The sequence below is a fragment of the Cupressus sempervirens genome, chromosome 2 (genome assembly GCF_028749045.1).
Source record: "Cupressus sempervirens isolate cs-2001-9-10 chromosome 2, ASM2874904v1, whole genome shotgun sequence".
Classification (NCBI taxonomy): domain Eukaryota; kingdom Viridiplantae; phylum Streptophyta; class Pinopsida; order Cupressales; family Cupressaceae; genus Cupressus; species Cupressus sempervirens.
This window is the reverse complement of record NC_143119.1, coordinates 483,163,851-483,182,506: the sequence shown is the minus strand read 5'-3', so window position 1 is coordinate 483,182,506 and position 18,656 is coordinate 483,163,851. Positions and strand designations below refer to the sequence as shown.

Below are 18,656 nucleotides of genomic sequence, written 5' to 3'. Positions count from 1 at the left end.
TCTCGGTCACTAACTCTCAACTAATTAGACACATGATGGCACTGGCTTGACTGTCTCCTACAAACCTCCTCTGATGCACTGTCTAAAGGAGTATCCTCAAAGTTACTAGTCTCTAGAGTATTACCATCCATATCCTGTGAATCAAAGCTAAAGCTCATATCAACATACAGAGTATCAAAAACATTAGCACTGCTGTCCAACTCCTCTGTACCCAAGGAAACTAAGTCTTCAAAACTGCCCATTGCATCCTCCTGGATGTCATCAATGCCAATATGATCCTGGGACTCATCTGTACACACTACCAAATATGAAATATCATCAACACATTCCAGCAAGTATGGTCAACTAGATATATGAACAAAGCCCAACACCGGTGTATAAAAACTAATACCAACATCGGATAAGCTCTTGGCACAAGAAAAGACAACACCGTGCAATCTGCTAATCAAATCCATGATAGCACCCAAACAATCACTGCTACCAAAAAGTGTTAAAGATTTCCAGTCAACTGAATCCCAAATGCCAATATAACAATCTCGAGTCCATATCCGTAAACTATAATCAGCTGGTAACTCAAGCAAAATCTTCACTTGAGTAATATGACCAATACCAACTAATTTCACATACCTGTCATGATGAGATAATGTAGTCACAATACTGTCTTCACTCACATTCAGCTGGCGGGATAAATCATGTGAAGTACTACTAGCCTCAACCTCATGTGACAAAACATCTAACTATGCCTGGTACTCTCTCTCAGAAAAGTCATGAATGCTCAATGTCTGCTCATCTCTACCAAGTATCTAACCATCATGCACAACAACATCCTCATAATCATCATCCTTGAGGTCAAATCTATCTATCACTCTTTGACTAAAATCATCAAATGTAGTTACCTGATCATGAACTTGAGTAGTCATTCCATGATACCACCAATCATAGGCTGCATCTTCCAAGTGTATATTTGCAATTTGAACAGCATCACTCTCCTTCATGGGGTTAAATGTGAAGAAGGTCTGTAATTTTTGTAGCCATGCTCTAGCTGAAATTTTATTTGTTCCATCAAAAGTAGGTGCTATAAACTTGCTTATTTTATTTTTGAGCTCTCTTCCACTTATGTCATGCTCCCTTCTGTACTCTTTCTTGAGCATCAAAGTGTTCATCATATCCACATATTCTCTAAAAGGAACCGAACTACGAAAGTCATCATCTAAGCCATTGTAAGTAGCTCTTAATGTAATCAAGTTACCTATAACCTCTTCCACAGGATTAATGGCTGGATTTGGTACTGGTGGCTCATCTGCAGGCAAGAAAATAGTTTTGGTTGATTTAGATGATGTGGATTTCAGATTTCTTGGCTCCTCTGAAGTGCTCCCTTTCTCATTAATAGATGCAACTCCTTGTAGTTTTTTTGTCAATATTCGCAAAGCCTCTCTAGTTTCTGCCAAACTATCCACTGTTTGCTTCTGAGTATTTTGGATGTCTTGGAAGAATTTCTTTGCCATCTCATCTAGATCAGCCATACTTTTCCCTTCCTTGGATTTTGTACTTTTACTTTCAACTGGAGGTTTGATCAAAATTTCTTTATTCTTTTCTCGCTGCAAATATCTTTTTTCTCTTTCACTTAGTTGCATGCAACCATAAATTTTGACATGCAGCTGATTAAAAGCAACATGCAACCACCAAATTCACCAAAAACTAACATGCAAATGATTAGAAGTAGAATGCAACCATAAATTTTGACATCCAGCTGATTGGAAGCAACATGCAACCATAAATTATGACATGCAAGATATCAAAACTGACATGCAAGATCTGGGTAGTTGTCAAAACTGACATGCAAGATCTAGGTAATTGTCAAAAGTGACATGCAAGATCTGGGTAGTTGTCAAAACTGACATGCAAACTTCTACAAACCCTCAGGCTGGCAAGATCATGGCTCTGATACCACTAAAATGTCCTTTTTCTGATTTTGTATGATATTTCCAACCTCTAATCAGATTTTCAAGATCAAACAACTAATATCACAAAGATCCACCAAATTTCTCAAGAAACCCCAAATCGGGTATGCCAGAAATTGTGCCAAAAGCTTCACAGCTTCACCTATTATTAATAAATCTGAAAGTGGACATTTTTACAAAAATTTCAGCAGCATAACAGCTTACAAAATGACATTTCCAGATCCATATAGCCTTTACACAATAGTTCTCAAATGTAGGACAAAAACTATGCTCATCGGGCTCTCGAAATTAACACAAAATGCATGGAAACACCACAAAACACTAATAATCTGTCTCAGAAGTTTAATCACGTCCAAATACATATATTCAGCTCTATTTTAACACCTTAAAGTCTGAAATACAACAGCAACCCAAACTGATATGAAATACTCAACTGAAAACACCAAACTCATACAAAAAACACACCCGAAAACCCACAAATCTGCACTGTTCAGCACAAAGGCAAACTCTGTATGAGCATGCACATGGAATGGCTTCAAACTCCCGTCCTTAGCCTTCCTGGAAACCTGCAAACTCCCGTTCTTGGGTCTCCCTGGAAACCTGTAAACTCTCGTTCTTGGGTCTCCTTCTCCACAGGTTTGGCAGCGTCTGAAGAATAACAAAAAAATGAGCAAAATCAAGTTCTCGAATCCGCCCAAAATGCCTCCAAACCCCTTAAAAGAGGGCATAACCGTAACTCACGTCCAAGAGAGGTTAATGAAACATATTTTAATAATAATTTTCATTTATTAGTCCAACGGTTTCCAGAGCTTAACCCCCTTTTTCCGAAACTTCACTTTCTTGGGCCTGCCTACCTTAGCAAAGATTATTATTTTTTAATTATTTGAAAAGGGGACATGACAGAAGAGGATCAGATTCTAGACCACAATAAGACAAGTTGACTGAACAACAAGAAGGAATTTCAAAAAAAGGAAGTTTCGGTAGAGGTAGAAGCTCTGACACTAGTTGGAGAGGAAGGAGCAGCAACCAAGGGAGAGGATCCTACTTTGCCACCATGAAGTGCTACCATTGCAATCAATTAGGACACCCTACATATAGGTGCCCTAAGAAAGGCTCTACTTCCCAAGGGAGTACAAAAGGGGTCAACTATGTGCAAGAAGCATCTAGTAGCAGCAACAAACACTATGAAGTACCCCTAGAGTCAAAAGAAGGGGAAAACCTAATGATCAAGAGGACCTTGATTAAGGAAACCATAAAGGAAGAACAAGTCAAAGAAGGGCACTCTTTAGGATCAGATGCAAAATTATGGGGAAGGTGTATAGAGTCATCACTGACTCAAGCTCAATGGATAATATAATCAGTGAAGAGGCAGTCAGCAAACTGAAGCTAAAAATAATCCCTTATGACAAGCCATACAAGGTCACATGGCATAACAAAGGACAACATATTCTTGTGGGAGAGCAAGCATGGGTAGAGTTCATCATAGGGAGATACAAGGATAGAGTGCTATGTGATATTCTTCCCATGGATGCATGTCACCTTCTACTTGGAAGGCCATGGCAATTTGATAACCAAGCCATACATGATGAGACAAAAAATGCCTATTCATTCAAAAAAGATGGCGTGACTTTCAAGATCCAGTCCTTGTTAGAAGGAGAGGTGAATACCTCAAGTCCAAGTGTGCTCATGGTTGGTGAGAAAGAGTTTTTTGAAGACCCTAGAAGAAGGATATGGGGTTGGATTTGCACTAGTTTTGAAATCTAAAGATGAAGCTTCTGTCAAGAAAACAGAGATCCCAAAGGAGGTACAAGAATTGCTTGAGGAGAATAAGGTTATTGTTAGTGATGGGAAACCTACCACCCTACCTCCTAAGTGACTTGTTAGCCACCAAATAGACTTTATTCCAGGAGCTACCCTTCCCAATAAAGCTTCCTCTAAGATGACCCCTCAACAAAATGAGGAAATAGCCAAACAAATCTAAGAGCTCATAGACCAATGCCTAATTAGGAAGAGCATTAGCCCATGTGCAGTCCCCACTATTTTAGTACCCAAGAAAGGAGGAACTTGGTGACTTTGTACTGATTCTAGAACCATTAATAGAATCACCATTAGGTATAGGTTCCCAATACCTAGAATTGAAGACCTAATGGAGTGTCTAGGGGAAGAAAAATATTCCTCTTTAGGATCAGATGCAAAATTATGGGGAAGGTGTGTAGAGTCATCATTGACTCAGGCTCAATGGATAATATAATTAGTGAAGAGATAGTCAGCAAACTGAAGCTAAAATGAATCCCTCGTGATAAGCCATGCAAGGTCACATGGCTCAACAAATGACAACATATTCTTGTGGGAGAGCAAGCATAGGTAGAGTTCACGATAGGGAGATACAAGGATAGAGTACTATGTGATATTCTTCCCATGGATGCATGCCACCTTCTACTTGGAAGGCCATGGCAATTTGATAACCAATCCATACATGATGGGACCAAAAATGCCTATTCATTAAAGAAAGATGGTGTGACTTTCACGATCCAGTCCTTGATAGAAGGAGAGGTGAAGACCTCAAGTCCAAGTATGCTCATGGTTGTGAGAAAGAGTTTTTGAAGACCCTAGAAGAAGGATATGGGGTTGGATTTGCATTAGTTTTGAAACCTAAAGATGAAGCTGCTGTCAAGAAAACAGAGATCCCAAAGGAGGTACAAGAATTGATTGAGTATAAGGCTATTGTTAGTGATGGGAAACCTGCCACCCTACCTCCTAAGAGACTTGTTAGCCACCAAATAGACTTTATTCTAGGAGCTACCCTTCTCAATAAAGTTGCCTCTAAGATGACCCCTCAACAAAATGAGGAAATAGCCAAAAAAATCAAAGAGCTCATAAACCAAGGCCTAATTAGGAAAAGCATTAGCCTATGTGCAGTCCCTACTGTTTTAGTACCCAAGAAAGGAGGAACTTGGCGACTTTGTACTGATATTAGAACCATTAATAGAATCGCCATTAGGTATAGGTTCCCAATACTTAGAATTGAAGACCTAATGGACTGTCTAAGGGAAGCAAAATATTTCACTAAGATAGATTTGAAAAGTGGTTACCACCAAATCCTAATCAATAAAGGGGATGAATGGAAAACAACCTTCAAGACTACAAAAGGTTTGTATGAATGGCTTGTAATGTCATTTGGTTTGTCTAATGCCCCATCTACTTTCATGAGGGTTATGAACAAGGTCTTGGCAAGTTACATTGGTAAGTTTGTTGTTGTCTATTTAGATGACATCTTAACTTTTAGCAAAACTAAAGAAGAGCATATTAAGCATCTGCAAATTGTTTTTAAGAAAATACATGAAGAAAAGCTAATGATAAACTTGGAGAAGTGTGACTTCACGAAACAAGAACTAGTTTATCTTGCCTTTGTTTTGTCTCAAGGTAACCTCAAAATGTATCAAGAAAAGGTGGATGCCATCCTAAGTTGGCCTACTCCCAAGACTACATCAAATATAAGAAGCTTCCATGGTTTGGCCCAGTATTATAGGAAGTTATCAATCATTTCAGTGGCATATGTGCTCCTATGTTAGATACAATCAAGGGTGGAATGAAGGCAAAGTTCCATTGGACCCCACAAGTTGATCATGGTTTTGAGACACTCAAAAAGAAGATAGTAGAACTGCCTACACTAGTGCTCCCTAGCTTTGAGAAACTTTTCCAAGTGGAGTGTGATGCTAGTAATGTGGCTATAGAGGCTGTTCTAAGCCAAGAAGGAAGACCAGTGGCTTTTCATAGTGAGAAGCTCAATGATGCAAAAAGGAAGTACTCTTCCTATGACTTAGAGTTGTATGCTCTAGTCCAAGCTCTAAGGAATTGGAGGCACTATTTGCTTCCAAAGGAATTTGTTGTTTACTCAGATAACCAAGCTCTCAATTTTCTTAAATCCCAGGACAAACTCAACAACAAGCATATGAAGTGGGTAGAATACCTACAAGCCTACACATTTACCATCAAACATGAGGAGGTGCATAATAAGGTAGTTGATGCATTGAGTAGGAGACTCCTCACAATTCAAGAGATTCAACTACAAAGCATAGGCATTGAAAGATTCAAAGACCTATATGTTGATGATGAAGATTTTTCTCAAATCTACAAGCTATGCAAGCAGTTCAAAAACAACTTTCATGTGAGTTTTCTAATTATACATTGCAGAATGATTTATTGTTTAAGGGAAGTCAACTTGGTGTTCCTACAGGGTCAATGAGGAGAATTTGATCCAAGAAAAGCATCATGGGGCACTTGGTGGTTATTTTGGAGTCATTAAGACTCAAGAGTTATTCACTAGGTTCTATTTTTGGCCTAGTATGACTAGAGATATCAAGCACTATGTGGAGAGTTCTATAGTGTGTCAAAAGGCAAAGGGCGCATCCACCAATGTTGGTCTTTATCAACCACTTCCAATCCCTAGCAGACCATGAGAATGCATCTCTGTAGATTTTGTAGTTGGCTTGCCAAAGACAAGGCAGCGGTATGATAGCATTTATGTGATTGTGGACAGATTTAGCAAGATGGCCCATTTTATACCCTACAAGACTATACATGATGTTTGTCAGATTCCTCACTTGTTTTTAAGAGAGGCGGTTAGGATCCATGGACTACCTATGAGCATTGTTTCAGACTGAGACAGGAAAATTCATGAGCCACTTTTGGAAGACATTGTGGGAAAATCTTGGAACTAACCTCTCTTTTGGATCTGCCTATCACCCACAGACAGATAGCCAAATAGGGGTGATTAATAGGAGTCTTGGCAACTTGCTGAGGTGTCTCACAAAGAAGTATGGTCAAGCATGGGACCAACTCATTGGGCAGGCTGAATATGCCTACAATGACACAGTGAATAGATCAACTAGAAGAGTCCATTTGAGATAGTTTATGGTTTATCCTAGAGGAATATTTGAATTAAGAGAGTTGAAGGATGGAGTACACGGTAGTAGCTATGCTGACGACTTTTCCCATTCCATGAGGGAAGTCAATGAAAGTGTAAGGAACACACTAACTAAAAATGCTGACAAATTGAAGCAAAAGGCGGATGCTTCAAAGAAGGAGGTGTAGTTTCAGATAGGGGATCTTGTAATGGTGCACCTGAACAAACAAAGATTGCAAAAAGGGATACCACACAAGCTGCAAATGAGAAGGTTGGGTCCTTGCAAAATACTTTCCAAGTATGGCAACAATGCTTACAAGGTGGCACTTCCTATACACATTGGATTGTCACCCATCTTCAATGTTTCAGATTTGGTTTTGTACAGAGGAGTTATCCAAGATGCTGATCAGAGTCTTCAAGAGGTCACACAAGATGTAGCAGATCTACACCTCACCCCTCCTCCACCTCTGCAAGCAGGTAGGATACTGAACTCAAGGATCTACAAACAGACTAGGAAGAAGAACTACTTATGCTGATGTTACTTGGATTACAGAGACAAACTTCAAGAGGTTGGGTATTGATTCTATTGTCTTGCATTTCGTCACCACAAAATGTAGCCAACAGTATGAAACTTTTTCAAACTAGTTTTGCATCTCTCTAAGTCGAATTTGATATTCAATTGCTTAATGTTGATTGATCAATCAACTCCAATTCGTATATCAAAGTGTTTTACTGAAGGCTTTCATCAAGTCTTTTACATTTTTCTTTCTGTTGACCCTATGCATGATTTTTGAGGCCTTCATCGTCCTTCTCTTTTCTTTCGAGTGTGCGTTTGTTGATTTTTACTCCTTTGGTCTTGCTAAGGTCATGGCTTTCGGTTTCCTTTTTTATTTGATCTAACCTAGAGCGTAATCGAAGTTGTCAGTCAAGAGATGTGGCCGTTTTAGTGCCCAAAAAGTGGACATTTTTTATGCAACTGCACGAGTCAAAAACATGATATATTTTTAATTTGACATTCACTTTTTGAAAAATATAACTTAAATTCACTTTATGTTATGTTTTTAAGTTACTTTATCTTTTAAATTTTCACTTAAAGTAACTACAGTGCACTTTATGTTATAATTTTAAGTTGAGTTGCTTTTAGATTTTTCACTTAAGTGACTATATTAACTATATAGTTCAATTTCATTTTTAGCATTTAAATCAAATGCTCTAGTAAATATTACTTTTTAAATAGTATTTACATGTTATATTATTAAAATGATATGTAAATATAATTTATGTCCCACTTAAGTAATATTTTAAATTGACATGTGCTTATTAAATCACTTAAAAGTTATCAAAAGTGGACATTTTATATGTCATTACATGTAAAATCCATCAAAAGTGGACATTTTACATGCCATTGCATATAATTTTCAACTTAGAAGTATAAATCCATCAAAAGTGGACCTTTTACATGTCTCTGCATATTTAAGTCATCAAAAGTGAACCATTTTTATGCCATTGTGTATTAACTCACTCAAAATGTGCAATGACATCAAAAAGGTGAGTTTTCAAACCAAATGCATATTTTAAAACATGTCATGCCTCCCAAAAGGTGCGTCTTGCATTGTGGAGGGATTTTTAAATACGCAATGGACACCAAAAGGTGCGATTTTCACCTTATGCATATTTTAAAACATGCTATGGACACTAAAAGGTGCGTTTTGCACTAGAAGTTCATGTTCTTGCCCTCAAGAAATACGTTTTTGGAAGAACAAATGGAAAGAGCCTCCAAGAACCTGATTTTAAAGATTGTGGGAGATTTCCTTCATGGTTTTTCATGAAATTTTCTCTAATAGGGTCATTTTTGCCTATCAAAGGATTTTCCAACATTGAAAATGGATTTATCTTGCTAAAAAATGTTATTTCAAGTTCCTTCCAAGGGCAGGTTTTTTAAAAAATCTTCAAATAAATCCATATTTGGCTCACGTTTTTGCCCCAAGAGGAATCGTTTTGGCCTTTCTTGGTGTTTACATTGCATATTGATACACGTTTTGGCTTTTGGAAACCAAAAAGTTTTGATCTCACACCTTGAGAAAAACATTTTTGGCAAAAAACATCCCATATACATGCAACCAAAAAACGTTGGATTGTACAACAATGATAGGGCACGTTTTTGGCATCTACTACTAAAAACACCTCATTTGTTGCCTTCTCCATTTCGAATTAGCAAGGTTTGAAAGAGTATGTTTTCGAACCTTTGTTGCTGATCGAGAGTCAACTTGTATGGAAATTCCTTCTGATGATGTGTTTATGTTTTGGGATTTTGGTGTTGCAGCGCAAGCGCAAGAGATGCCCTAACCATCGAAATCAAAATCCAAGGCAAGATGAAATATCAATTTGATAAAGAGTTGCCTCATGCAACTCCATCATCAATTCCATCTATTCTTGACAACGTGATGGACACAAAGATCGGTCATGTGGACGTGGCTGATTTTCTGTGGAGAGTAGAAATTTCTATTGGCCACGAGATGAAGTGCATCAAAAGAAGTCACATTCACTTCGTCTGTGCATTTTCTATAGCTGCCATGGAACCTGATTTTGTTCTTGGATGTGCAAAACGTTTTAGCCCAGAATCGAAAACAGTTGGTCGTCACCTGCAGTTAATAAAGTAATAATTGCATGAGCTTTTATTAGTTTTCATTAGACCCCCTATTAATTTGTGCAACCCAAAAAAATACTAAGTTCTAAAGTTCAACAGATTTTTTATTTTTAAATTTATTTATATTGATTTATTCCTTTTTTTCAATTGGTCCCTTGCATTTTTGCTAGGGTTAATTCTATTTTCCCACTTCAAAAAATATGAAAAATTATGAGTAGATATCATTAATTGCATTTATTGTACTGTTTGACATTGTACTATTCCTATTAATTAAGTGATTTGTGAGGGAGCTTTATGTAAAATTGGCAAAAGAATTAGCCTGCGACATATCTATTGCCATCTAATTTTGTTGTTTCAATGATTGATTGCCACTTGTCAAAACATGTCCTCAAATTAGCCTGCGACTTATCTATTGCCATCTTCATTGTTTTGGAATCTCCAAATTCTTAAAGCAACTCAACTTTACAAGCGAATAAGAACTTCATCCGAGCAAACAATTAAAAAACATCACAAAGGAACATAGGCAAAACTTTAAGACTTTTCCGTCTCTGCCATTAAAAATAGTAAAGGTAAGAATCTCACGTTTAAAACTATTGTGGGTATTACAATGTTTTTTATTTATTTTTGGAGCCGTTTTTTTTTTTCAAAGTAGATGGTCATGTGGCATAAGATCTCTTAAATTGGTGTGCACAAAACTTTAGCATTATCGGAACATCGAAAAGCATTTTTTTTAAATCTATAAACAAAAGCATAGAAGTTTCTATTATTTAATGAGATTCTATTATCTTTAGCTAAAAACAATTAATTTTTTGTTTTTATTATTTTATAAAATATAAAATTGATAAAAATAAAATAAAGTATAAAGTATATTTAAAATAATTGATTTAATTATATATATATATAAATTATTAGTATTAGTTTTTTAAATTTTTATAAAATAGGTTAACTAAGAGTTACATTTGTATGGGGATAAATAACTTATATATAAATTATAAATATTAATTTATTTTTTAAAGTTTGAGGTCATCCACAAATAAGTTTCGCTGTCAAATTCTTCTTCCAAGGCATGATCCCGACCTCATCCCCTAACCAGTAGACCAAGGGCTGATTCACATATTGAATTTTTTTCAAAATCAAATATAAATAATTAATTATTATATGTATGAATACAAATACATTATATATAAATTATTAATATTAATATACATTATATATAAATTATTAATATTAACCTCCATCTTAATGCATAGTGTCTAACATTTCATATTTAATCTCGTTGCAACATCCATAAAAAAAAAACATATTTAATTGTCATTAAAAGACATGATTTTAAATGTCTTACGATTGCTCGTCCACTCCCTATTCTTTTACAAAAGAGGGCATTCATTAGGCATGCTTTATTTAAGTTTTTTACAATATTTAAAGGGCTCCTTGATGTAAATTGTTATTGTTTTTTCATCTAATTGATTTAAAGATCATTTTGCACTTTTATTTATTTATAAGTAGGGATCTTGAGTTTATATTTATATGATATCTATTTCTTAATCAAATTTCAATATAAAAATTGATTAAGAATATCTAATGTGTATTATTACTTTCTATATTGACAATTGTGTATCTACTTTTCTTCTTGAGATTTGGTAACATAATCTACCATTATTATTAGTTTATTTTTTAATTTTCGGGTTGAAATCTTCTTTAAAGATCCTGTTTGAGCACATAATATTAAGATCATATGATTCTTACAAATATACCTATATCTTCTCAAATTATATACATACATATATAGTACAAATCAAGTTTAATATTGAATCATATGATTGCCAATACTTTAATAAACTTAATTTTAATATATTAAAAACTTTAAGAAAATTAACTCCAAATTTTTTACATAATTAAATTCAAATATATTTCATAATACACAATTATTAATCTCTTCTAAAATTAATATTAAAATATTAATATTGAATATTCACATACTATACATCTTTACCTATAATTTTTACTCATCTTTTTACAATAGGCAAGGACTCCTACTCCAATAGAGCTCTTGTTTATTTATTAATCATTGAGTTGCATTATTATACTAATGTTTATATTATTATAATAATAACATTAAAAATTATTTCTAAAAAGTGTGTTGGAGAGTTTCTATTGTTGAGTTTTCTTGGGAAACTTCCACAATTTCTAAGGTGGAGTTTTTTAGAAAACTTTGGCCAACAGAAGATTATAAATGAGAGTTCATTGCATTGGGAAAGGCACGCTTGAAAATATATTTTATTTTTGTGTCTTTTGTGGCTTTTCCTAATTTCTGTCTTGTGAGCCCTTGTTGAAGTATAAGGGTCTTGTCTAAGAAGTTCTTGACAATTTTGCTAAAGCATACAATTGGCCAACATCTCCTACTATGCATTTTGTGGCTAAGGAAAATGATCTGGAATATTTATATTGATTGGTTGAGAGTTTCTACAAAGCTTTTCGGAGAATTACTCTGACTAGTGTTGCAATTTGTTGCTGATGTATAGCAGATTGTGAATTCTCCTACTATTTCTTATTGTGTATTGGAGATTGATGTTTGGTTATTGACTGGATTAGTGAAGTAAATCGAATTTGCCTTACTTTTGGTGACTGCAAGTTGAAGAAAGACAAGTTTGATAGAGGGTTGTCGAATTACATCTGGCGGCAGTGTTTTACATAGCAATTGTTTGAACAGTGTTTTGAGTTGAATTCAACAACCAAGGAGTCAGACAGCATTAGCATTGGAGTTGTGTTTTAGTTGCCAATCATCTGGATCTTTCACCCCCATCCCAAAAGTAGAATTAAGGACCTGTGTTCAAGTTTGTTGATACCATGTGGGGTTTGCATTGGGTTTGAAGGGCCGGCTTTGCATACCAATCAACTATGATTTCCCTAGAGGATCGTTTGGCACACCAAGTAATATTTCAAGACTTCCTGACTGGCGACAGCATCATTGAGGCTTCCGATTTGATGTGAGCTAGTCATTAGACTTTGCAACATACTTTCAACACAAGGTTAATTCTATAATAGTAGCCAATTGGAGGTTGACATTGGCAATTATAACAGGTTCTCATTTTGGTGAAATTGTATTTAATTAGTGGAAGCAATTTAATATTCAGACTTGTCTAATTTACAATGACCTCCCTCCTTTATATAGAAAAATAGGAGAGAGAAAGGTGGAGGAAAAAGTGGAACAACCCCAACTACCTTGACTTATCTCTAACTAACTACTTTGACTTATTCAAAGTTGCATGCCTAAATGTGATTGAAATTTAACTACATGAGTTGGTTGTATAGGTGCATGTTATCCCGTACTTACAACATAGATGCTCTTTACATGTAACTTTCCTATTGCTATTCTACTTAAAGAATATGAAAATCTCATTTGAAGTATTCACATGGTATCAACCAACTCTCCAAACTTTCGTAGAGACTCACGTACAACTGCAGCATCTGGTTCACCAATGTGTTGCAAGATCATTGTAACCTTCCCGAGTATGCATGTTTCTCCAAATACCTCTTTGTTACAAATCTCTATTTGATTTTGGAGATTCTTCACTGAATACTTCTAGCTTGCAAATGTATCCATTACACTGGTGTTGAAGCCATCCACTTCAAGTTGTAAACAGATGGCCTCTTCGAACTCTATAAAAACATCTCTTGATTCTTGAGTCTGTTATCTTCAGTGGTGATTTCACATGATAGCCCTCTGAATGCCTCTCTAATCACGCTTTCTTGGTTAGTTATCCTGGCTACTATTGCCTTTGCATCTTTTGCAAGTCCTTGTAGAACTTTCTCTTTGTTGTTTATCACATGTGCATAATCATGGTACATTTCAACGGACATGATGACTTCAACCTCGCACAAGACATCCAAATCAATCTTCATCATGTTGTTCCAGGCACCAAGATTCCATCATTCCATCCAACAACTCGAGTTGATGATTGAGTGACTTGAGAATGTCATTCAATGCAGCAGTAGTCTCTTTCCCTTTTGCTAGTGTAACACCTCTTAGCATTGCCGATTGGTGTGCCTACACAACGGTCACATGAAAGTTCCATAGTGTATGAACATCGTCATATAAAGGGTCCATAGCAAACTTGGGTGTGTAAAAACACATATTCGAGAACGGTATGTATATAGAAAAGATATGGAATGGTTAGGGATAGTGAATGAGAAAGTGGGTCAAGCTCAGGATGACTAAAATAGCCAAAAGCGGGTTTATTGGAGTGGATTGTAGATGTGAATATCGAGCTTTAAAATGTGCTATAGTGTAATGAAATGGAAACATAACATACTTTAATAGGTGTAAGTCATACTATGTATCTGACAAGCATGTGGGAAATTCTTCTTCATCCATAGGACAACCATATGGAGGTTCACGGAATGCGTATTGGTGGGACTTGCACTTGCATTCTCAAGAGGAGAAAAGAGGGACTTGCTTCCATATTAGAACAGGAGTTTATCCCCGACTACACATGCAAGTAAATGAGACCTTGCATATGCAACTTGAAGAACAAGAGAGAAGAAAAAGAAGTGACAACATATATACAAAAACATGCAAATATGAAAATGGAAATGATGAGACTTGCATATACAACACAACAAATATATACAACAAAAACCATATGAAAAATAACAAGGAATCATACCTTTTTATCAAGAGGCAAGAGAACAAGACATTTTAAACACTTGTGAAAAATATGAAAATGCAATCAAAGAGATTTCATGGATTTAGAAAGATTGCAAGACAAGTGTTAAATAGACTTCAAATCTTGACTCGATCCTTTAAAGAGATGAGTCAAAATTCGTAGTTTACCAAGTGTAGGAAGTTAGAGCAAACTATTGCATCATTTTAGCATCCATTTTGACCAAGCAATGTGCAACATGTAAAGAATTTGGAAAATGGCGTCCAAAGCATATCAAGTGATTTAAAACTTGAATATAAGCTAGGAAGGATAAGAAATGCTTTCAAACTTACCTTCATCCAAACACTTGTTGTTTTAATGGTGCAAATTGCTCAAAACTAGGGCATTTTTTTTAACAAAAACATGCCCTAGATGGGTTGAAAAATGAAGAAAACACTAAACAAACTCCATTTTTTAGTAGCCCAATGTGTTCTTTGAGTGATTTTAGGCAAAAATGACCCTTACATCATTAAAAACGACCAAGAAATGCTCAAGATATGAGCATTTGAAAGCTGGAAAATCCATTTTCGGAGAAAAATGCCCAAAAAAAAAGTTTTTAGAGCTAAAACCATGTGTTTTTGGGCTAAAATTGCCACTTTAGGGTGTTTAATCAAAAAGTCTCATGTGATGAAGTAAAAATGAACTTTTTAGTTGCATTTGCATGTGAAAAATGTGCCGACAAACCCTCCAAATGCAAGCTGCGAGTTAAAAACGAGATTTCCTTGTGTATCATAATGCATGCAATGTGCTCCAAAATCACCACTTTTGTGTTTTCCATTAAGGACTTAGTGCAAAACGCACATTTGGAGACCATTTACATGTTTTTGAAAGACATGCAATAGCAAAAAAAATCACCACTTTGCCTTGGTGGGGTTTTAAAACATGAAAACACATTTTAAAATGCATTTATTTGAGCTAAAAAATGTCACTTTGGCTTAGGCTAAGTGACATGGGTTTTTAAATTACATACACATGCAATTGGGTCCAAAATCACCACCTAATGCATCTACATGTTATTAAAACATTTCTTCTAACTTAAAAAGTCCATTAAGTGGCGATTTTAAAAGATGTATGTGTAATGGGTTAGAAAATCTCCATTCAAATGGATTAATATAATTAAAATAAACTTATACATGCAAAACCATATGTAAATGGACTAAATTTTCTCACTTGCATTAATTAAATAAGTTTAAAATATGTAAATACATATTTAAAACCCACTTAACACATTAAAACGTGTTATTGCATATAAAAAGTCTATTTAATTTAATGTTGGGACTTATAATTTATTGGAAGTGGGTTTTCACATAATGATTTGCATGTTGATGTATGCAATGTGTAATAAAAACCCACTTTATGCACTTAAGTTGTCTCAGGTATTTCTATTTAATATCTAACTATAGTTTTTAATAAAATAACATGAAAAATAGTCTTAAAATAGGCTATTTTCATAAAACATAAAAAACTAAGGTCAAATCAACTCAGAATGAGTTCAAATTTTAAAATGGACCACAAAATTCACTTTTAAATATTAAATATAACTTTTTATTGTGTAATTGTCAATAAATAACCTACTTTTATGAGGTTTTTAATAAAACTTTGCAGTTGACTTGAAAAAACCCCAATTTTGCCCTTAGAATTTGAGCTAGACAAGTTCGTTTTAGACCTAAGTTAGCTCAAATCGAGCAAAATTCCAAGGTTTATTCACCTAAGGCCAAAAAAGCAAAAACTATTTACAACACAAAGAAAAATGAAGAAAAGACGTGAAAGTTTAACAAAAATTGAGTGTTTGCAGTGCGAGAAGAAAATCTTACCAACAAATAATTGGGGATAATCTCGATGGAAAACCTTCAAAAGAACACATAGGCAAGACTATACAAAGAACAATTCGGAGATATTAAATTGTTTTCATGATACCTCATCAATGCGTTAAAACCATCATAACGAGAATCGCCTGAATCGCTAGTTTGGTGATCCAATTCATGGTTCCCCATATTTTTGGAACCGGTGAATCAGTTCAGCAAGTTCATGAAATCAACTTGTTAGTGTAGTTTTTTATTTTTCCTATTTTGCTAGGTTTTTCCTACACTTTTAATAATCTCGCTTAGGTTAATAAAGCATGTCTTATTAGGTGAATGATTGTGAGGTGTCACCTTCCTACATGTGAGCATCCATTAGCTATCTTGGGAAGATACTTTGCTATCTTTAGTCCGATAGATGGTTGCTCCTCATTGGTTGGTGTTGCCACCTCCTCCCTCTTCCTAGCCTATATAAGCATGCTACCTAGCTTGTATTTGCATCTCTTGTTTTTGCATCCTCTTAATGCTATTTTGCTTCCAGCATTTGCATTACTCTCTTGGAGACTAACTCTATGATGCTATTTTGATTTTGTATCATTTGCATTCATAGTTTAGATATTTACTCTTTGCACTAGTTTTCTGGGTTATTAATCTTTTCAGATTCTAACACAACTGCGATTCATGCAAAAAAAAATTCTCCCCCTTGTCTCCTCCATGGGATTTGAAAAGGCCATCCAGAATACCTCATTCCAAATCGGTCAGACACTACACCAATCTTTCCAGGCAGCAATACTCCTACAGCAGTTCTCAGCAATGATCTAAGACTCTGGATTGTCCACAATCATATCCCTCTGTGACTGATTTCTTTGTAACAGGGAAGGATCCTTAGTCCTTACCTTGTTTTTCTTTGGTTCAGTGTCTTGTTTTGTTTCTTCTAGTCACCGTTTGGTGCTCCTACTTTGGCCGGCTCTTTTGTTTGTATGCTCAGTCCCATAAACCCTTGTGGTTTTTCGTTGGACATTAATATTATTATCTTATCTTAACAAATGGCAATACTAATAATGAAGGTGGGCAACTATTCATTGTGCCTCTTTGGCTCTTATATATATCCTAGCCGATCAGCTATCGAAACATGATTGAGAATTGATTTTATAAATAAGTTTTCTTGTTGATTCTGCTAGTGCAGAGAAATTGATTGCTGGTGCAAACCTCATAAAGTGCAAGTATTATTATCACAGATCAGAGATGGCACCATATAAAGAGCATAAACACATTTGATATATCAGACCGATGGCAATATCTGCCACGTGACCATCTTGTAATTGCAGCATATTTCATATTGTACATCAGAGATAGCTAACAGGGTAACGTGCATATTATATGTTGCTAAATCAGAGACAGCCATTTATATATATATTGTTCAAACAGCCAAGTAATTATTGCAGTCAAAGCATTGATCAATTAATTGTATTCCATTGTGTCATTGGAATTACAGATATATATGTCTGTGAGTGTGTAGATATATATACATACATATATGTATAGATATGTGTGTGTGTGTATATATCTATACATACACATATGTACACACACACACACACACACACACACATATAATTTCCATCTCCATTATATAATTGATTATCATTACAATTGTACATTGCATATTAAAGTTGCATTGTATTTCATTATACATTTCCAATATCATTGCACCTTTTCTTTGCATCCTACTTGCAGCATTATTCTTTAGTGCAATTCCATTTCCATAGCATTTCAAATTACCAGTCACATGTGTATTTCTTTGACTAGCATTCATAATTCAATAGCCTAAGTCATATATCTGCATTTGCACTCATTAGTTTATATTGTGTCCAATTGACGTAAAATGGGGAGATTACACTAACCAATAAAGCATATTTATCAAGCAACAAAAAACAGCATAAGATTTAATTCACCGCGTTAAGAATACAGAGACATTTCCAGTTACAAAAGACCATGATTATCATCAAAGTCTTTTAAAAGGGAGAAAAAGGTATTCATACTTACTATGTAAGGCACAGGAGCATCCAAGAATTCAAGCATACTATTTGGTAGAATCTGGAAAACGCTCAATATGCAAAATAAAAGAGAACCATATAAGTTCAGAATAGAAAAATCTACCCCATTGTAACTCTAAAGTAAACAGTATAAGCTCATATAACCATCAACAAGCAATCATGTCATAATATTAGTTTACCCTGTATACATTATATTAATCAAAATCTTTCAAAACAATGACATACCAAATTTAAAGATCTCAAATTAATAATGGTTCCCAATAATGGAGAGTAGGTTTCGCACCGGCAGCAGAAGACTTTGCCACTGGAAAGGCCGAATCAAAGGTATCACTGAGAGGACCGCTGCTGAGAGCACACCCTGATAAACAAAAATTTCAAGAATTTGACCTCTTATCATTCACGTGAATCACAAATTACAAGTAAGAGAAACATTGTTGAAAGAGTTTAAGACTCTCTGATGCCTAATCATAAAGTTTTGAAGTTTATCAAAGTATTGACAGACTCAAATGGAAAACCATTTAAAAGATTCAACACAGAACTCAGTTTTAGATTTAGCATATATATCTAACACCAAAACATCTCA

The 18,656-nt window shown here is 35.1% G+C and overlaps 1 protein-coding gene across 5 annotated transcripts in view; it reads right to left on the bottom strand.

The window, feature by feature from the left end:
* Positions 1-18,656, bottom strand: part of LOC149573129 (DENN (AEX-3) domain-containing protein) — a 325,899-nt gene that overhangs the window by 118,763 nt on the left and 188,480 nt on the right. For 4 of the 5 annotated variants that reach the window (XM_089814310.1, XM_089814312.1, XM_089814311.1 and 1 more), the window contains 2 exons: positions 18,357-18,431; positions 18,063-18,113 (listed from right to left, as the gene is read on the bottom strand). In XM_089814310.1, coding sequence (XP_089670436.1) covers positions 18,063-18,113; positions 18,357-18,431 — 126 coding nt within the window. Of the gene's footprint in view, positions 1-18,062; positions 18,114-18,298; positions 18,432-18,656 lie in introns of all 5 variants that reach the window. The other variant, XR_016360042.1, reaches the window with a different exon arrangement.